This window comes from Eremothecium gossypii, chromosome IV (genome assembly GCF_000091025.4).
Source record: "Eremothecium gossypii ATCC 10895 chromosome IV, complete sequence".
In the NCBI taxonomy this organism is placed as follows: Eukaryota; Fungi; Ascomycota; class Saccharomycetes; order Saccharomycetales; family Saccharomycetaceae; genus Eremothecium; species Eremothecium gossypii.
In genome coordinates this window covers 570,201-589,693 of record NC_005785.6, presented here as the reverse complement: position 1 = coordinate 589,693, position 19,493 = coordinate 570,201, and the positions used below count along the sequence as shown (strand labels likewise).

Sequence of the window (19,493 nt, the reverse complement as noted above, 5' to 3'; positions counted from 1 at the left end):
CAGCAAATCTGATTGTTAGAGTAGGATTGGAAGTCGACGCAATCGAGTGGATTATCGCAATCGCCCCTGTCTCATAATCCTAGCACATCATTCAGCTGCAAACTGCTCTCGTTTACTGCTCTTGGTACGGCTTCTTCAGAGCTACCGTGACTCAATTGAAATGTGTCTTCATTTTGTAAATCACGTTAGGGTCACGAACGCGCCAAGCAAACAAACAGTCAGTCGCGAGCACCTGCTCTCGACAGGAAAGAAGCATATGGCTAATCGTTATAACGCTATGCCAAAGCATACCTAAAATTACATAAAGGGCCATCGCCGTCTACATATACATAAACACATATACATAGTACTGCATGTGGTGCTGTGCAGACGAATGCCAGAATAAACGTTAATATAACAATAGCAAATTAAAACAACGAATTAAAACAATTAATCATTATGTTTGCCTTATGGATTGCCCATCTGGGAGAAATTCTATCCTTGAATGTTACAGGAATGAGAATTAACTACGAATGGTCCACTTCGGCGTGCAGATCTAATGACATGAAACCGCTGCCAAAAATATCATGATGCAACTCTTCGAGCTGAGCTCTTTCCACCAATGTTGAGTCCGATGATAGACTAGAATCGGACTCCACAGCATGGCTCACAGCAGACGGCGCCAAGGTCTTTATCGGAAGTTCTGAATGACGCCGTAGCTTGTTCTTGGACGGTGCAATATAGCATTTTGCATCTTGTACTTTGTGCACACCCAATTCCAATGCATCCAGGGTGATCAGTGTCCCGTCACCTAAGAACTGTAAGTGCAATCTGCCTAACCTGCTAGACGAGCTCCTAACTGAAGAGTTCCGTTTCGAGGAAAATTCAGTGTCGGGAGCGACAACAATATTACCACACTGGATAGTTGTAGAACAGTCGTCCGCGGTCTTGATCGACTGAGGGCTTCGACATAGGGTCATTCTCCTGACGTCAGTCATACCCTCCAGCTCGCGCAGTAGGTGCGACAGCTCCCAAGAAAATATATAGCCATCTTCGTCGCAGCTGTACAACGTATGCGAGTTCTTATGGTATCTGACAGCAGTGATGTTGCTCTTGTGACCCAGGACCTCACATTTAAGACCGGTACTGCAGCGGATGTCCCACACCCGGAGAATATTTCCAACAGAGTTGACTAGCAGGCTCTTGTCTAGCCACAGGCAGTGCTTGGAGTCCGCCGCCCGCTCAAACGCCTTCAGGTGGCCCGCAGGCGCATATTGCCTGCCAATGCCGCGCATTTTTGTCAGGTCCAGCAACGAAATGCCGTTCGCACCGTACTTGGACCCGGACAGCGCCAGCAGCAGCTCATTCTCCGGGTTCACGTCGAACGACTCCACCCCTGGAAAATGGTGCATGTACAGCGGCTCCCGCGTGTCGTCAAACGTGTATATGAAAATCAGCTCGTTCACCAGCGCGATGAAACCAGTCGCATCCGTCTTAACGGAGCGCCACGGCGTCAGCTGCCGCACGCGCAGACTATCAATCTCCTGCAGCCACGGCATGTCGGCTGCCTCGTCCCCGTACTGGGCCCGAAGCCGCCGCAGGTACTTGGCAGGGTTGAACCGCCGGATGATCCGCGCATCGCCCTCTTCCAGCGACGTAGCAATCAGGTTCACAACCGCGTCCTCATGCCCCGTTAGAATCAGCTGGTCGTGCGTTCTCCGCAGCGCCTCTCCCATGACCACGTTGAACCCGGGCCCTGGCAGCGCGCATGCAACCACAGAGCCACCAGGCAGCGTGATCGTCTGTATCCGCCGCAGCTTCGACTTCACGTTGTCATACTGGTACAGCTTCAGGTTCTCCTCCGAGTGGTGCCGGTTGCTGATCAGGATCGTGTCCCGCTCCTGCGCCACTGCAAACGCCGTCAGCGACGCATCTGTCCTCAGCGTCCAATACAGGCTGCGCAGCTTTTTCGTCGTGTAGAACCCGCTGAGCTCCGCTGTCCGTCGCTCCGTGCCCGGCGAGCTCTCGCTGTCGGGCACCCGCGACTCCCGAAAGCACCGGTTCACCAGCCGCTGTTTGCGCTCGCGCTCATCTGGCTGTCGCACAGCAGGCCTAGCCTGTCCTCGATCCATCTGCATGCCACGTTCGTTCAGAGCCATACTGTCTGCCCTCGAGCACTGGCCCTCTGTGCAGCTGCACGCTATATATAGGTCCGTTCGACTGCCGCAAACAACCGCCGGCGCCGCGCTTCCCGCGGTCGCCTCGCCCAGTGAGCTCAGCCGCATATGCGCTCTTGTTGCTGTGCTTAATCCCGTACCAGCCCGCACTGTCGCCACACAACCCGCGCAGGGCTCGAGGCAGCAACCAGGCCGCGCAACCTGCCGCAACTCGGTATCAGCCATTGCAGCCCACAAGATGCCGCGGCGCGGCTCTTTTATCACGTGAATATCACGTGCGTGATTGCGAAGGGGCGTAGTCTGTCACGTGATGTGTGCGGCACGTGCTACATCTTACCCGGTCTGGGGGCTGTCGACAGCAGTCGGGCAAGCGAATAGTCAAAGCGCCAGGGTGATTATTACAAAGACGTAGCGTGGTTGCAAAAGGTCCTGACGACTAGGAGAGCCTATATAGCGGGAGGATAGCGGACTCTGCGCTTGGACAAGGGAGGACCTGGGATTCGTTGAACGCAGTCGGTTTATTTATTCGTGAGCCATCGCAACGACCTCGGCACTTTGTTTAGGTCCACAGCTCCGTACTCGCACCAAGGGAGGTATCGACGGGCACGTAAGAGGAGCGTATCAGCTGGCGGGTGATGTCGATAACTGTTAAGCTAGTTGCGGCAGAGTCGCTATACAAGAGGGACGTGTTCCGGTCGCCGGACCCGTTTGCGGTGCTGACGATCGATGGGTCGCAAACCAAGTCGACGGCGGCGAAGAAGAAGACGTTGAACCCGTACTGGAACGAGACGTTCACGTTCTCGGGGGTGACGGAGAACTCGATTTTGACGATCCAGGTATTCGACCAGAAGAAGTTCAAGAAGAAGGACCAGGGCTTTCTTGGCGTGATAAATGTGCGCGTGGGCGACGTGCTCGGGCACCTTGACGAGGACACGGCGAGCGGTAGCCGGCGCCGCGAGGAGACGATCACGCGCGACCTCAAGCGCTCGAACGATGGGATGAATGTGAGCGGTCGGCTAATAGTCGTTTTGTCCAATGTCGGCGAGGAAGGGCCCTCGGCGAGCGCGGGCGGGGGGTTGCACCCGGATATGGCGAACGGGCCGTCGGGCGCGCTTGCTGCGAGCTCTTCGCGCGGGTCTGCGTCTCCCATGCAGTGGGGGCACGAGGAAGTGGTTGCCGGGGCCTCTCAGGGCACCCTACAGCACAACGGCCTGCCTGCCTCTGCTGCGCTTGCGCCTGGCAGCAGCATTAATAGCAGCAGTCACCATAATATCGCTAACGGCAGCGGCGTCGCTGCAGACGGTAGTCGTACGAATCGGCAGTATTCGTCCTTTGAGGATCAGTATGGCCGCTTGCCTCCTGGCTGGGAAAGAAGGACAGACAATTTTGGCCGTACCTACTATGTTGATCATAACACAAGAACTACCACATGGAAACGCCCCACTTTAGATCAGACGGAGTCGGAACGCGGAGACCAGCTTACCGCTAACACGGAGCTTGAGCGTCGACAGCACAGAGGCCGTACGCTTCCGGGAGGCGCAACTGACAGTGGCGGTATTACTGTCCAGACAAGTGCTTCAGCGACGCCTGCTGTGAATGGTGCAGCAGCAGCAGCATTCGCGGTCACGGGGGCGACTACTTCTGGTTTGGGGGAGCTTCCACCGGGATGGGAACAGAGATACACACCTGAAGGCCGGGCGTATTTCGTTGACCATAACACTAGGACTACCACCTGGGTAGATCCCAGGAGGCAACAGTACATTCGGACCTACGGGCCATCTAATAATACCATCCAGCAACAACCCGTTTCGCAGCTCGGTCCATTGCCTTCTGGCTGGGAGATGAGGCTAACCAATACGGCAAGAGTTTATTTTGTTGATCATAATACCAAGACTACGACGTGGGACGACCCTCGTCTTCCATCATCGTTGGATCAAAATGTTCCTCAGTACAAGCGTGACTTTAGACGTAAGGTTATCTACTTCAGGTCGCAGCCCTCATTGAGGATATTGCCAGGCCAATGTCATATTAGGGTCCGCCGAAAGAATATCTTTGAAGATGCTTATCAGGAGATAATGAGACAGTCACCAGATGATTTAAAGAAAAGGCTAATGATCAAGTTCGATGGGGAAGAGGGTCTAGACTACGGTGGCGTGAGCAGAGAATTCTTTTTCTTATTGTCGCACGAGATGTTCAATCCATTCTACTGTCTATTCGAGTATTCTTCGCATGATAATTACACCATCCAAATTAACCCCAACAGTGGTATCAACCCTGAACACTTGAACTACTTCAAGTTCATTGGTAGGGTTGTTGGTTTGGGTGTATTCCACAGAAGGTTCTTGGATGCGTTCTTCGTGGGTGCTCTATACAAGATGATGCTTCGCAAGAAGGTTGTCCTACAGGATATGGAAGGCGTGGACTCGGAAGTCTACAATTCTCTGAAGTGGATTCTCGAGAATAGTATAGCTGGCATTTTGGATCTAACATTTAGCGCGGACGACGAACGGTTTGGAGAGGTGGTTACAGTCGACCTAAAGCCAAATGGTAGAAATATTGATGTTACTGATGATAACAAAAAGGAATATGTGGAGTTATTCACACAATGGAAAATTTGCAGCAGGGTGGAAGATCAATTTAAGGCGTTCATTGACGGCTTCAATGAGTTGATTCCAGAAGATTTGGTTAATGTCTTCGATGAGCGCGAGTTAGAGTTGTTAATCGGCGGTATTGCCGAAATTGATGTTGAAGACTGGAAGAAGCATACAGATTACCGTGGCTACCAAGAATCTGACGAAGTCATTAAGTGGTTCTGGAAGTGTATCTCAGAATGGGATAATGAGCAGAAAGCTCGTTTACTACAGTTTACCACCGGTACTTCTCGGATTCCAGTCAATGGTTTTAAGGATTTACAGGGTTCAGACGGCCCGAGAAGGTTTACCATTGAAAAGGCAGGTGAGGTGCAGCAACTACCAAAGTCGCATACATGCTTTAACAGGGTAGATTTGCCAGCCTATCACGATTATGATACTTTGAAACAGAAGTTAACTTTAGCTGTTGAAGAAACGATAGGTTTTGGTCAGGAATAATTCAATGTGCCTGTGACTTCACTTGCCACTAATCAATTTTGTTTTACTAAATACTGTTCCGTAACTTTTATTATCTATTTACCTCTCATTTACCACTCAATCAGTGACCTTCGCATTGTATGCAATGAAAAAATATATAATTTAACAGCTATTGAACTTAAAGCCTAAAAAGAGTTTATATAACAAGCTCTTCTTTAATAATAAAGAACTGGAATCAATTACTGGAAGCTACAATAGTTACGAATCTTTATTCGGTTAGAATTGTGAAGCTAATATTGACGGAAGTGCATATACGTAATAATATGTATTCCAATACTTCTTCCCCCGAGGACAATAGTGTTTATAACAAAGTGTAAGAGATTTCATATTGTAACAAGCAGCAGTAAGATTCGAAGCAGGTGTCCACACACAATAACGAGAAAACCAGTTCCCTCAAATTAGAGACCGATATTAAAAGCAATACCGCCAATTGCTACTGCAGCTATGCAATAGCGGCTGTATAAACCCTTTTATTCCGCCGTAGAACACATGATTACAATGGTAGACCATAAGGGTGAACCCTAATCCTCCCAAATCATTCACATTCTGCATTTTAGGTATATTTTGTGTGTGTAGTAATATATAAATTTTTGTTCCAACTTCCTCCAGCAGTCCAAAGCCGCAGTAATACCAGAATTATTGCAAGTTGTGAGTGCCACTGGAAGAAGAATAGTGTGAACTGTTGGCTGAGTTGTGACGAAATGGTGGTAATAATATAAAATAATCCCTGAATGATTAGAACAGGTTAAAAATACAATTAGGCAAACGAATGACTGGCCTATCGGGTAACATTTTCGCAGAATGATGAAATTGAACTGGGACTTGGCAAAAGTGATCATATAACATATAGTAACAAATCTGGATTGTGGAATCAATCCTAAGTTGGTTGGTTATCTTCACAGGTATTTTTTTTTACATTTTAACATTTTAATACTCATACTATAATGATTGCAACAACTGGTTTTTTAAGGTTTTATTGAATGTTTATCAATGTATGTCTTTTGAAAGCCTGTTGGTATGGAGCCTTGGTAGAATAATAATAACAACGTCATATAATTTTGACAAATATGCACATATAAGAGTTGGAATTGAAACGAAAGATGATCCTCGATCACAGCGAGGGCAGCATCCTTCAGCGGTAAAATCCGTTACCTAAGTGCATGTCGTATTCCATAGCCGCGGCGTTTGTCAAGTACATTGGCTGCTGGGGAGTTGGACTAGCAGCTCCGCTGTTCATCGCCATTAGATTAGAGGCCGATGATGATGCAGCCTGATGTGAAAACAGGCCCGCGTCGGATAAGTTATGGCGCATATGGGATACGGACGAATGCTGCTGTTGGAGCTGTTGCTGTCGGTGCTGATGCCACTGTTGTTTCTGCTGTTGCTCGTACGTAAACGGGTCGGCAAACGAAGTGGTCTGGGTCTCACCTGAGGCATATGCTGGCGTAGCGTTCGTGAAGTTCATAGAGAGATATTCCGGTTGAGGCGGCATCTGGGGCTGCTGCTGGTAAGTCGATGGCATATTCATAGCCTGATGGGAAGGAGAGACAAGCTGTACATGTTGCTGCTGCGTCTGAAGTTGGTTGAATACAGCCTGCTGCGACAGATGCTGTTGCTGCGAAAGCTGGGACATATTGAAATTTAACTTTTGAGGTAGGCGCATCATGTTCACCTGTTGCTGTGGGTGCCCTTGCTGCCCATGGTAACCACCAGATAATGAAATAGTGCTGTTACTGCGCTGGTGCCTAAAGGAATTTGCCGGTAAGGAGTAGTGCCGAGCATGCTGCTTGCGATGAGAGCACCCCCCGTTAGCAGCTGAGCTTCCAGAAGCAATACCATTGGGTGCATTCTGTTGGCCCTTCTTGGGAGAGAGGTCAGTGAAAGATACGCCGGTTAGTTCGGCGTATGCCTTCACTTTCAACTTGATTTTCTTAGCATACGAAGTGGTCTTGATACTTGGCAATAGCTCCTTCGTCAACACAATCAGGTTGCCCACCTTTAGCGTAAATTCATGACTGAATTTAGTCAATCTAGGAGAGCTATGGATATAGTTATTGCCAGGAATCTCCAACAGGTGAGTGTAGTTTTTCACATCAAGTAAAGTTTGAAGGGCGTAGTTACCAAAGTTATCCCTGATCAGCACATTCAGATTTGCAGTAAAGATATCTGTGATAGTTAGCAGGATCCCCATCGCAACATTGACGACATCGTCTGCCTGATGTTGGTACGAGTGCGAACCATTACTCACAACCTTGATAGGAGGTGAAGCTGAAGCTGAAGGGTTTGTGAGAGAGTCATGAACAATCTGAAACAACTTTTTTATAAATTTCTCAACAACATTGGAAGAGAACTTCAAACAGGACAACTGGCACAGCTCGTGCGACAGCTTGCTGAAAATCTCACCCAATAAGTAGAAATCCAGCTCCTTGATATCAAACAGGAACTGAATTATGTAGTTGCCAAACTGATCATTGATGAGCCCCGGCAAGTACTGGATTATCTTGACAGAAATCTTGAAGATTTGTTGCAAGGTGCACACACTCAAGAGCTTCTGCAAGACACAGCAGCCGTGCTTATGCGTGGAAATCTTGATGATATTGTCTTTTTCGACAATCGCATCGATGATAAAGTCAAACTTAGTTGGCTGAAACTTGAAGATACACTTTTGGATAACATGGTTCCCGTTGAGATCGTTGATAAGAGTTACCACTTGGTTGATGGAAGTAAACTGCTGCGAAAACCCGCTGACAATCATGTCGATATGCTGCTCTGTCTCAGTCGTATCAATGATCTTCTGCAAAGAGCGAGTACCATACTGGTTAATCGATATTTCAAAGACATGGGTGTATATGTCTTGGATCATGGACGTCTTCTGATCCAGAGTGAGATATTCGCACAGCTTCTGAATGAGATAATTGCCGAACGGATCCAAAATAAGGTCCAGCAGGTATGGCTTGATCTGCGAATACATCAGGTCGCGCACCTGGTTGGACTCCGCAGGGTTCTCTAGCTTGCGTTGCAAAAAGCGGCAGCCGTACTGGTCCGTCGCCAGCTGCAGGTAATCGAGCTCTTCGATCGGCAAGGAGCCTAGGTCCGGGTTGCAGCCCTGCGCTCCTGTGCTTGCTGAGGTGGCGGACGAGACTGACGACGACGAGCGCGCCGTTGCCGCCGCGCCAGCCGACGCCGCGCCAGCGTTCGACGCCACCGTCGACCCGCTCACACTGCGCAGCGCCGGCAGCGCCGCACCATACGGCGTTTCACCCGCAATCAGGGTCGCGGAGCTTTCCACCGACGCTGTGTCGAACTCTGTGATCAGTGGCAGCGACGAGATCCGCGGCTTTGCCACCGAAGACAGCATCCCGCCGCTCATCGGCGACAGCGTAGGCAAGTTGATCGGCGAGTTGCTCGCCATGAACTGGTTGAACCCCGACAGATCCAACGAGTTGGTTCTCTGATGGTTCTGCTTGTTGTTCATCTGGCCCAGAGGAGGCGTCACCGGCTCCACCAGCGACTGGATTGAGTTGATCGACAGCTGCGGCTGGTGCGTATAGGGCATGGCGCTGTGCTGGTTTAACGGCACACCTGTGCAGTCCTGGCGTGTCAGTTGCTTAAACTCCCTGTGTGTGCTGCAGGACGCAAGAAACCGCGAGGACAGCCTATAACTACTCCTGGAACGTGGCCGGCGCTGGAGCGGGCCGGAAGAAAACGTAGAGGCCAACAGGCCATGCTCTGTGGCCCTTTTCCGGGATTCTTGTAATCCGCAGGCGGGCTCACCATCCACGGAGGTGTGCTGGTGTTGCCTGCCGCGGCCAGGCCCATTCCCGAGCTAGGTGCCCGCTGGGCCTGGCGCGAGAAGCGTTTGGCCGCGCTATTTGGCACGCCCATGCCACAGCTACACTACTCCCAGCGCAGGCTGCGACACCCGATTGGTCGCGGGCTGGGGCGGCGTCTGCCAGCTCGAGAGTGCCTTTGGGAAAAAGAAGCGAGTGCCTTTGTCACGTGGTGTTTCAGGATAAAACGGCCTAAACATGATCACGTGAAAAATTGCGTCGCAGCGCACAACATTGGGAGAATGAATAGATCATTCCCTGATTACTTAGACATTAGCATAATTGCCTACATATTGCGCGTGGCAACGGAGCAGACCAGAATAGAACCCTTAGTGTACAGTACTGCAGCGGCAGTCAGCCAGAGCACATCTCGCAGGCGCCTGGGTTGTCAATTGCACAGGCAATGACCTTGGAATTGTAAATGTCGTAGTCGGACTCTGCAGTAAGGGTAGATTCAGCGGTGACGGTGGACCCGGCAGTGACAGTGGACTCAGCTGAGGCAGCAGGCTTGCCTTCAGAGGCCTGTTCAGATGACATGGCAGTGGCAGAAGAGGCCGGAGGAGCGGCCTGAACTTCTAGGGAGGCCATGCTGGCGGAAATGGAGGAGATATCACCGGCAGAAGATGGCGCTGCAGCGCGGGGGCTGTCCGAGACCGGGGCGGCGGAGACACCGACGGCATGCGGGACGTAGCGCGGACGGTGCAACCGGGAAAGGTCAGCGACGTTGTTGGCAGCCTGCTCTGCGACGGCTTTGTCAACGGTGAACTGAATAGCGGCGGAGGCGGCTTGGGTGCGCAGGTAGTACATCCCTGTTTTCAGGCCCTTTTTCCAGCCGTAGAAGTGCATGGACGTGAGGCGACCCATGGTTGGGGCGCGAATGTGGATGTTGAGCGACTGCGACTGGTCCACAAAGGCACCACGGTCAGCAGCCATGTCGATTATGGTCTTCTGAGAGAGCTCCCAGACGGTCTTGTAGAGGTCTTTGAGCTCTTGTGGGATGTTGGGCAGTCCCTGAATAGAACCGTTATCGGATATGATGTGGGACTTCATGGAGTCGTCCCATATGCCCAGGTCGACTAGGTCGCGCAGCAGGTAGGGATTGACGATCTGAAATTCTCCGGATAGCACACGACGCGAGTACATGTTTGATGTGTATGGCTCGAAGCACTCGTTGTAACCGAGAATCTGGGAAGTAGATGCAGTAGGCATTGGTGCCAGCAATAGAGAGTTTCTCATACCATGCTCGATAATCTTAGCCTTTAGGGCGTCCCAGTCCCACATGCCGGATGGTTTGTGATTCCACATGTCGAACTGTAGAATGCCCTGGGAGGCTGGCGAGCCCTTGAAAGATTCATATGGGCCCTCCTCAATGGCAAGCTCCATAGAAGCCTCGCAGGCTGCATGGTACAGCGTCTCGAATATCTGGCTGTTTAGCTCCTTTGCCTGAGGGGAGTCGAATGGAATACGCAAAATCATGAATGCGTCTGCCAAACCCTGGACTCCTAATGCAATTGGTCTATGTCTCATGTTGGACCTTTTTGCGGTCTCTACTGGGTAATAATTACGGTCAATGACCCTGTTCAAGTTACGAGTGACGACCTTTGCAATTTCGTGCAGCTTGTCGAAGTCGTACCACTGCGTCTTGCCGTCCGCTGCCTCCGCAATGAACGCAGGCAGGGCGATCGACGCAAGATTGCACACCGCAGTCTCTTCTGGAGAAGAGTATTCCACGATTTCGCAGCAAAGGTTGGACGACTTGATTGTACCGAGGTTTTTTTGGTTCGACTTGCGGTTGCAGGCATCTTTGTAAAGGATAAATGGAGTACCCGTCTCTGTTTGAGCCTCAAGAATTGCGTACCACAGCTTCTGTGCCTTGATTGTCTTTCTTCCGCGCCCCTCACGGACATAACGTTCATACAGTTCTTCGAACTCCTCGCCCCAGACGTCGGATAGCCCTGGTGCCTCGCTTGGAGAAAATAGCGTCCAATCGCCGTTTTCCTGGACTCTTCTCATGAAGAGATCAGGAACCCACAGGGCAGGGAAAAGGTCGCGGGCACGTATTTCCTCCTTGCCGTGGTTCTTGCGAATATCAATGAAGTCGAACACGTCGGAATGCCATGGCTCCAAGTATATAGCAAACGCACCTGGCCGCTTATTGCCGCCCTGGTCCACATACCGCGCCGTGTTGTTGTAAACACGCACCATAGGAATGATACCATTGGATGTACCATTAGTACCCGCAATGTAGGAGCCAGTCGAGCGGATGTTGTGAATGTGCAGCCCGATGCCGCCCGCGGTTTTGGAGATCATCGCACACTCCTTCAGCGTGTCGTAGATGCCCTCGATGGAGTCATCTTTCATCGCTACCAAGAAGCACGAGGACATCTGCGGATGCGGCGTTCCCGCGTTGAACAGCGTCGGCGAGGCATGTGTGAAGTAGCGCATCGACATCAGGTTGTACGTCTCAATAGCCTTCTTGATGTCTTTACCGTGGATCCCCACAGCCACACGCATCACCATGTGCTGCGGCCGCTCCGCCACCTTGCCGTCTATCCGCAGCAGGTACGACCGCTCCAGCGTCTTGAAGCCAAAGTAGTTGTACTGGAAGTCGCGGTCGTACACGATGGCCGAGTTCAACTCGTCCTTGTGCGCCATCACGATCTCGTACACCTCGTCCGAAATCATCGGCGAGTGCAGCCCGTTCTTGGGGTTCGTGTAGTGGTACAGGTCGCTAACCACCTGCGAGAACTGCTTCGTCGTCTGCTTGTGCAGGTTTGAGATGGCAATCCGCGCCGCCAAAGTGGCGTAGTCCGGGTGCACCGTAGTCATGTAAGCACAGGTCTCCGCCGCAAGGTTGTCTAGCTCCACCGTAGTCACACCCTCGTACACACCGGAGATGATGCGCTGTGTTATCTTCACCGCATCGACGTGTTTTGGGTCCAACCCGTAGCACAGCCGCGATATCCGCGCCGTGATCTTGTCGAACTTGACTGGCTCCTTACGCCCGTCCCTCTTGTACACATACATTGCTAGTTGCTCCTGGCTGAACCGCCACGAACGCTGCGGGCCCACTATATATGCGAAATGCGGGCCGTTACTAATTCCTGAGCCAGGAGATGCGAAAATTTTCGGTTTACGCGTCGCAACGCGTAATCTCACGCGTTACCGTTACCCGGCCCGCAGCGGAGTCGCGTCGCGCCGCCTACCCGCACTTCCCGGCAGTGGTGGGCCGGGTAACGGTGGTAGTCGATCCAGGCTCCTGGCCCGATATATACATTGTGTACATAGCCTCGTACTTAGGGCGGCTAAGGCCGCCGTTGCCGCAGCAGAAACCCGGCCGCCGCTGCGACCGCCGCCAGCCCCGCGCCCACCAGCGCCGCGCCCTTGAGGCCCTCGGTCTGGATCTTCTGCTCGACCATCGCCTTCAGCGTGCGCGCCTGCGCGTTGTCAGGCTCGTGCGCTACCAGCGCATCCGCGTAGCGCTTGGCCATCGCGTACTCGCCCAACTTGTAGCACCCGATCGCCAGGTAGTACAGAGACTCGCGGCGGCGCATCGGGGACTCCTTGTATATGTCGGTGAGCAGCTTGACGCCCAGGCGCTGGTCCTCGGCGTCGTGCGACTTGACAAGGCCCCAGGCGTAGTTGAAGCGCGACTGGATCGATGCGATGTCGCCGCCCTCGGAGAGCACCTGCTGGCGCAGGATGTCGAGCTGCTCGGCGGAGAGCGCGCCGTAGGCGTCTTCGATGGTAGGCAGGAAGTTGATGTTGCTCATGACTCGCGGCGAGGGGATGGCGGGAGAGCTGGGGGCTGCAGGACAGCGAAAATTTTGCGTGGTGGCGGCGCCAGCCGCAGCCACCAAGGATGGACACGACGCAGCTCAACCAGTCAAAGCTGGGCACGCGCGAGTACTGGGACGAGTTCTACGCGGTAGAGCAGCGCAACTTTGAGGCGGATGCGCAGGACACGGGTGAGTGCTGGTTCGACGAGGACCGCGCGGCTGAGCGCATGGTGGAGTTCCTGGAGGAGCACGTGGGCGAGTGGCGCATAGCGCCGGACGCGGCGGTCCTGGATGTGGGGTGCGGCAACGGGCACCTGCTGTTTGCACTCGCGGACGCCGGCTTCCACGGGCGGCTAGAGGGCGTGGACTACTCAGAGCGCTCTGTGCAGCTGGCGCGCGCCATCGGCGCGACGCACGACGCGGACGTCGGCTTCCATGCGGCCGACGTGTTCAGCGCGGCGTGGCAGCCGGGCGTGTTTGACGTGGTGCTGGACAAGGGCACGCTGGACGCGATTGCGCTGAGCGGCATGCAGCCCGCGGGTGCCGCGAGCGTGCCCGCTGCGTACGCCGCTGTCGTGGAGCGCGTGCTCGCGCCCGGCGGCGTGCTGCTGATCACCTCGTGCAACTTCACGGAGGACGAGCTTGTGCGCCTGGTGGAGGCCGGCAGCGGGCTGCGCAAGTGCGGCCGTATCGCCTACCCGGAGTTTGGCTTCGGCGGGAAGAAAGGCAGCACAATTTGTAGTGTGGCATTCACAAAGGCTATGTAGAGCATTTATTGTATCCTATATTACACGGACGGCTTGTCCGGGATGAGGTCCGCGATGGTTTTGTAAAGCTGTTCGGCAACTGGCGGGGCGGCGGTCTTCAGTGCGTACTGCACCGGGCCTTTACTACTGTCGGCGGCCAAAATGCGGATGAATTTTTCACTCTGCAGCGAGCCTGGGAAGCCCTTCTGGATCGAAAAGCCCTTGACGAGCGGCAGGTTGAGGATGACCTTCAGCAGGCCGCGGGAACGCATGACGAGGCGGGCCCGACCGGTGGAACGGTCCTTATTGACGTGCACAGGCCCTACGCCACGCTCCTTCCAGCCCTCAGAGATGCTGACGAGCTGGTACAGTTTGACATTGGCCTGGTACAGTGAGTCCTCTGCCTCCTCGCCCGTTTGTGTGACCTGCTTCTGCAGACAGATGCTGGCCTCACGTGCGTCCGAGTCTGCAGCGTCCGAAGCCTCGGACGCCACGGACGCAGCCGTCGACTCCGGCAGCGGAGAGGTGGTGCCATCCTTCTTGTCGAATATGGTGCTGCCGGGCTTGGCATCGGGCTTCAGCACTTTGAAGCCACTGCCAAATGCAAGCCCGGAGCCGAAGGAGAACGGCTTGGGGTCCCCGGCGCTAGGGGCGCCAGCCCCCGGTGGGCTGGCGCTGCCGCTCGCGGCGGCGCCGTCCTTCTTGACGCTGAACCCTGCAGCGCCGAACGGCTTTGCAGCGACAAACGGCGGCCGCTCGCCGAACGCGGTCCTGGGGGCATCGCCAGCCGCCTGCTTCTGCGGCTGCGCCTCTGCGGCCGCGCTCAATTCGCCGTTGCGCGTCGTCTGTTGTTCGCCGCCTGAATCGTCCCCGTGCTCCGCCTTGTCCTCGCATACGGTCTCCGATGCCGACTCGGGCTCCTCAGTCGCCTTGCGCAGCTTCTTGTGCGGCTCCACTTGCTCCTCGGCCTCACCCGAACCTTCTGATCTTGTTCTCTTTGCAGCCTCAGGCTCGGCGTGCCCATTGCTATCGGCTTTCTCGACGATTGGCTGCTCGGGCATCCTGTTTTATGAGACAATTAACGCAGATCGGATACAGGTTGTAGCCATGCCCTGCAAGACGAGAAGGGCTTGATGCTAGCTGTTTGAGAAGGAAAGCATTGATCTTTTCCAAGGACCCGCGATGTTCCGGGTAACGCCCCTTGGCGACGGCTGGCCATGCGCAGAGCCCAGCTGATGCATTGAGGGTGCCGGCCATTCCACTAGATAACGCTACTATATACATCGGACGGTGTTCTTGGCCTATACAGTGCGCCTGTCCGATAAGAAGCGCACGATCGGGTTTATGCCGGTCTGCTGCGTCAGCTTTTCGAACCACGCGAGCAGCATGCCGCCCTGCTTCTGGCCCTCGGGCACGGCCATGCCGCGGTACAGGTACTTGAGCAGCACATCCTGCTGCGGGCGGTTCAGCTGCTGCAGGATGCCCGCGATGTCGGCCTGTCTCACCTGGGTGAGCAGGTCCAGCACGGCAAGCAGGTACTGCGATTTCGTCTGTTCGTCGGCGCCGTACGGCGGGTCCGAGACTGCGATCTGCACGCCGCGCGCAAAGTCGCCGCTGGCGCCTGCGGAGCGCAGCTGTGCGATCCTGGCCTGCAGCTCCTGGGGCGAGGGCTGTGAGGCAGCGGGCGGCACAAGGTCCTGTGCAGTCAGCCGTCCGCTGTCCGGGTCAAACGCGTCTATGTCAATTCTCCTCCAATCGGTCATGCTGAGAGACTCTGAGGTGGAAGGTGTGCAGTTGGCGGTGGATGCGGGTGTGTGTTACAGGCGGAGTGCGGGACTGCTGTACTTGATAAAAGGGGCAGCTACGTATAATATGATATATGGTGCGGATCCTGCCCTGGCATCGCGCCGGCGGAGCGGCTATATAGCAGCTCACGAGGCATTGCTGGGTGCCGTGGGGATGCCCTCGTATTCGCTGTATCCCAGAGCAAGATTGATGTTTTGCAGGCACTGCGTAGCGGCGCCTTTGAGAAGGTTGTCGATGGTGCCGACTACCACGACCCTGTCCTGAGAGCGATTCACCTTAAAGCCGCCAATAACCACGCCGTGGGAACCCGCGATGGCACGGACCAGCGGCACGTCGTCTGCTATGGTCACCAGCCTTTCGCCACGGTAGAATTCTTTATAAAGCGACGACACCCGATCCTGTGTCAGCGCGCCTTTTTTGACAGGAACGGAAATAGTCTGCGTGATGCCCTGGAACCACTGTGCCACATGTGGATGAAACGCGACGGTGGTACCCAATCGTGTGGATATCTCCCGTTCGTGGATGTGGTCTGTGAGGGAGTAGGGTATGAGGTTGTCGTGCAGCACTGCGGGGTCGTTCTTCGGAGACGGCGTAGTGCCTGCACCGGAGTACCCAGAGACGCCGAAGACGACGGGGGCCGCAGTCATGTATGGAAGAAGCGGTGCCAGGGAAAGCTGGGCGCAGGTGGCGTAGCAGCCGGGGTTCGCGATCTTTCGAGCAGAAGCGATTTCGTTGCGGTCGTTAAGCTCTGGCAGACCGTAGGCTGCGACCGCAGGCGGTACAAATCTATAGTCTGCACTGAGGTCGACTATCTTGGACTCGCGCTGGACGCTCTCGATGGCATCCACGAAAGGCTTGCAGACGTTATTGGGGAGCGCCATGACCCACACATCGACTGCACCCTCAAGCTCGAGTTTCTTTGCGTCGTCCGGGCTCAAGTTGTCGTAAACAATCTGCGCTTTCGTGTAGCCCTCCAAGGGTTTACCTGCATTCTGACGAGAGGAAACACATGCGAGTTCTAGATATGGGTGATTTTCAATTAGAGAAATTAAATTGGTACCTGTATGCCCCCTTGCGCCGATCAGTGCCACTCTACTGATGGATGTATTTTCGCCCTGTAGTTTAGGGGGTGCTCTTCTGCTGGCGATTGAGTAATAGCGCTTCGACTGTTTCGCAGAAAAGGCATTATTCATGGAGTTCCTGGCGGACGTCGGGGAAACCCTCCGGAGAAATGAATCTACAATGCTGACGACAGTTTCCAGGTCATTTATCCCGTACCAGAATAGCACCTTGCCGTTTCTAAGGAAGGAACCCTCGGAATTAGAGAAGTGCCATGAAATAGCAGGATCTCTTTCCTCGACCTCCCAAGCCAGCGCCCCAAAGTCTCTCTTTAGTGTCTTGAAGACGTTGTCAGCTACATTGTTCAACCAACCCGCCTGAGAACAGAGGAATTTGTCAACCCTGGGTATTGTTCCGTCATTGTCAATAATAGCCAGCACTTCCATAGGCTCATCTGCATATGTTGTAATATTAGTTTCCTCAATTGACTTCAAGTACGAAGCCACAGACAGCCGTCCCGATCTAATCTCCGGATCTCTTTCAAGGGCAGTTCTCAAGCGTTCTGCACCAAACTGCTGCATGGAAGAGCCCTTCAGTAGTTTGTAACCCCTGCGGATCATCGTACCTGCGCCGGAGTCAGTGAATAGTTCTTTCTGCAAATCTTGAACGTTGATTATAGCAACAGAGGATGTTCGAGGCAGGTAGTCGAGTAGTTCTTTAATTTCCTGCAACTTCAGTTTCGTCCCATACTTAACCCAGCTCTGGCGCATCAGGTCCTCGTACTCCTCATCAAGGTTTATGACGGAAACTTTCTCCCCCGTCTCGCCGTTGATTATACCACCTTTCTCGTTCAGGTATACCACTTTCAATGGCTCAAACGCGCGAGCCAACGAGCTGGCCGCGACATCTGCATTTACGTTTAGGGTCTGGCCTGCCGTGGTTTCCGCAAAAGACGTCAAGATAGGCAAAGCGCCTGCCTTGATTGAAGCCTCAATTGGATCTTTGCACACGCTGGTAATGTTTCCCACTAACTGGTATTTTTCCTTGTCTAGATAGTCTGCCGTAAAGACTCCCGACGTGATCGGCCGGGCACGGACGCCCATCTGCTCCAAGGCCGTCACAAGTTTCAGGTTCTGTTCCAGAAAGCACTCGCGAACTACTGTCATGGTCACAGGATCAGTTACGCGAATTCCTTCTATATATGAAGGCTCGATACCCTGAGCCTCCAATTTGTTATTCACCTGCGGACCCGTGCCATGCAGCACAATCGGATAGAGCCCCACATGGTACAGGAACGCCAGGCATGAAGCCAGTTCCGGCAAGTTGTCGCTGATGATGGCACCTCCAACTTTGATAACCGCGAATTGCTGCTCCGAGACGGAAGTAAAGTACTTCAGGTACTGTTCTACTTCACGCTTAGAGCCAATACTGTTGAGAAGCTGGATCACGGTGGACCGTGTCTGCAGAGACCCAACGCCCTCGTTGTTCCCGGTTCTTGCATAGTTCAGCTTCTTTATAGCGGCAGTGCTGAACAATTCGCGCTTGTATGCGGCACGGACCAGCCCATGGCGTCCGGTTTTAGATCCTGCTACCAGCGAAGCTCTACTAAAACAGTAGAGAGTGCTCGCAAGCATCTTGGTACTCCGTTTATCCCAGTCGCGCCGAGTTCTAGCTCTCGAAAAGCAGTCCGTGTGGCTTTATAAGCTAGACTTTCTCTTTCGGCTTCCGATGACTCAACAGAGCTGTCATTCATATGGCTCTTTTCGTGACATTTTCGATGAGCCCACAGACGAGTTGTCAACGAAAGTCTCTGCAGATCATCTTCGCGGTGGCGATGCGGTTGCAAAGTAGTAGATTGTATGCAATGCGCTATTTAATAAATTGTCTTAACTGTCCTAACTAGCAGTCCATCGACTTGTGGCCCCGGAACTGTCAGGTGTAGAAGTTCTGTCGCGGCGGGACCGGTAAGAGCTCTGTGGAGGCTGCTGGCTTACTGCAGCAGCGGCAGGGCCCTCAGGCGGTTGCCCGGCAGACGCGCCAGGAACATATGAAGAACCCTCACGGATGTACCTCGGCCCGTGGGAGTACGACCCAGGGCGGAAACCGGAGCTGTATCCTTGGAACCTTCCATACGATGCATTAGAGTTAAACCTCGACCGGCGGCCGGGTTCCAAGCTGCGCTTTGCTGAGGCATCCGCAGCGGGCGGCAGCTGGTTCATATTTTCTCGCTGCATGTAGCCCCTGCCTCCCAGACCGCCGCCCAAACGGCGGGGCCTGAAGAACTTGACGGTTCTACCACGCTCAATGTCGACAATCGCAGACCGCCCCCTGATCATCAGCCCCCTGTGTACGCCGATTTCGCGGTACGCCTTCTTGCTGCATTCTGGGTCGCGGAACAATACGAAGGCGTAGCCTCTCGGCTTGTTGGTGATCTTATCACGGACGATTCGTACCCGCTCGATCTCGCCAAATTTGATAAAGTGCTTCTGCAGCTCCAACTCGTCCACGTCATAGTGTAAGCGCCCCACGAAAATCGTTCGAAATGGATCTGTGCCCTGGATATTAGTATCGTTTTCCGGCGCCCACTTGGCGAGCTCTTCCTCCAATTCTTGTTCTTTGCGCGAGTTGATGGTCTTGAGCTCCTCATATCGTTGTATAAGAAGATTCTCCGAGCCCGTGGGGAACTCCTGCATGTATCTCATCAGTGCATCTGTACCCAGCACCGACGATACTGGCGTTATTGTCGCTGTTTTCCGCTCCTCTGGGGCATAATCTACTGGTTTACGATACTGCAATGGAGGCCGGGGCTTGAAAAGTGAAGACACTCTATCAGGAAACTTGGATATGGAATAGGACTTGTTATCATGTTAGTAAATATGACTGATGCGGTTTAAGTCGACTAGAGGGCATACCATTCTGCTGGGTCAGCGTAATTGTGGTGATGTGTGCTTGCGCATAACGAAAATCTCGGATTTGAAATGGTGAGGCA

At 53.6% G+C, this 19,493-nt stretch overlaps 10 protein-coding genes across 10 annotated transcripts; 2 read left to right on the top strand and 8 right to left on the bottom strand.

Annotated features, from left to right (window-relative positions):
• Nucleotides 1–506: 506 nt before the first annotated feature.
• DSE1 (Dse1p) lies at nucleotides 507–2,381 on the bottom strand (the record flags this gene model as incomplete). The annotated part of the gene is made up of 1 exon (NM_209395.1): nucleotides 507–2,381. The coding sequence occupies one exon, from the start codon at nucleotides 2,379–2,381 to the stop codon at nucleotides 507–509; it is 1,875 nt and encodes a 624-aa protein (NP_984042.1).
• A 410-nt stretch (nucleotides 2,382–2,791) lies between these two features.
• On the top strand, nucleotides 2,792–5,245 carry RSP5 (NEDD4 family E3 ubiquitin-protein ligase; the record flags this gene model as incomplete). Its single annotated transcript, NM_209394.1, has 1 exon — nucleotides 2,792–5,245. The coding sequence occupies one exon, from the start codon at nucleotides 2,792–2,794 to the stop codon at nucleotides 5,243–5,245; it is 2,454 nt and encodes an 817-aa protein (NP_984041.1).
• Nucleotides 5,246–6,416: 1,171 nt separating this feature from the next.
• Nucleotides 6,417–8,840, bottom strand: MPT5 (Mpt5p; the record flags this gene model as incomplete). The annotated part of the gene is made up of 1 exon (NM_209393.2): nucleotides 6,417–8,840. The coding sequence occupies one exon, from the start codon at nucleotides 8,838–8,840 to the stop codon at nucleotides 6,417–6,419; it is 2,424 nt and encodes an 807-aa protein (NP_984040.2).
• A 628-nt stretch (nucleotides 8,841–9,468) lies between these two features.
• Nucleotides 9,469–12,141, bottom strand: RNR3 (ribonucleotide-diphosphate reductase subunit RNR3; the record flags this gene model as incomplete). The annotated part of the gene is made up of 1 exon (NM_209392.2): nucleotides 9,469–12,141. One exon carries the CDS (start codon nucleotides 12,139–12,141, stop codon nucleotides 9,469–9,471), a length of 2,673 nt encoding a protein of 890 aa, NP_984039.2.
• Nucleotides 12,142–12,419: 278 nt separating this feature from the next.
• Nucleotides 12,420–12,887, bottom strand: FIS1 (Fis1p; the record flags this gene model as incomplete). The annotated part of the gene is made up of 1 exon (NM_209391.1): nucleotides 12,420–12,887. One exon carries the CDS (start codon nucleotides 12,885–12,887, stop codon nucleotides 12,420–12,422), a length of 468 nt encoding a protein of 155 aa, NP_984038.1.
• An 89-nt stretch (nucleotides 12,888–12,976) lies between these two features.
• Nucleotides 12,977–13,660, top strand: EFM4 (Efm4p; the record flags this gene model as incomplete). The annotated part of the gene is made up of 1 exon (NM_209390.2): nucleotides 12,977–13,660. The coding sequence occupies one exon, from the start codon at nucleotides 12,977–12,979 to the stop codon at nucleotides 13,658–13,660; it is 684 nt and encodes a 227-aa protein (NP_984037.2).
• A 20-nt stretch (nucleotides 13,661–13,680) lies between these two features.
• On the bottom strand, nucleotides 13,681–14,700 carry YRB2 (Yrb2p; the record flags this gene model as incomplete). The annotated part of the gene is made up of 1 exon (NM_209389.2): nucleotides 13,681–14,700. The coding sequence occupies one exon, from the start codon at nucleotides 14,698–14,700 to the stop codon at nucleotides 13,681–13,683; it is 1,020 nt and encodes a 339-aa protein (NP_984036.2).
• A 240-nt stretch (nucleotides 14,701–14,940) lies between these two features.
• ARC15 (Arc15p) lies at nucleotides 14,941–15,402 on the bottom strand (the record flags this gene model as incomplete). The annotated part of the gene is made up of 1 exon (NM_209388.1): nucleotides 14,941–15,402. One exon carries the CDS (start codon nucleotides 15,400–15,402, stop codon nucleotides 14,941–14,943), a length of 462 nt encoding a protein of 153 aa, NP_984035.1.
• Nucleotides 15,403–15,570: 168 nt separating this feature from the next.
• On the bottom strand, nucleotides 15,571–18,138 carry ARG56 (bifunctional acetylglutamate kinase/N-acetyl-gamma-glutamyl-phosphate reductase; the record flags this gene model as incomplete). The annotated part of the gene is made up of 1 exon (NM_209387.2): nucleotides 15,571–18,138. One exon carries the CDS (start codon nucleotides 18,136–18,138, stop codon nucleotides 15,571–15,573), a length of 2,568 nt encoding a protein of 855 aa, NP_984034.2.
• A 261-nt stretch (nucleotides 18,139–18,399) lies between these two features.
• SNP1 (U1 snRNP complex subunit SNP1) lies at nucleotides 18,400–19,419 on the bottom strand (the record flags this gene model as incomplete). The annotated part of the gene is made up of 2 exons (NM_209386.1): nucleotides 18,400–19,359; nucleotides 19,417–19,419. The coding sequence occupies 2 exons, from the start codon at nucleotides 19,417–19,419 to the stop codon at nucleotides 18,400–18,402; spliced, it is 963 nt and encodes a 320-aa protein (NP_984033.1).
• Nucleotides 19,420–19,493: the final 74 nt, after the last annotated feature.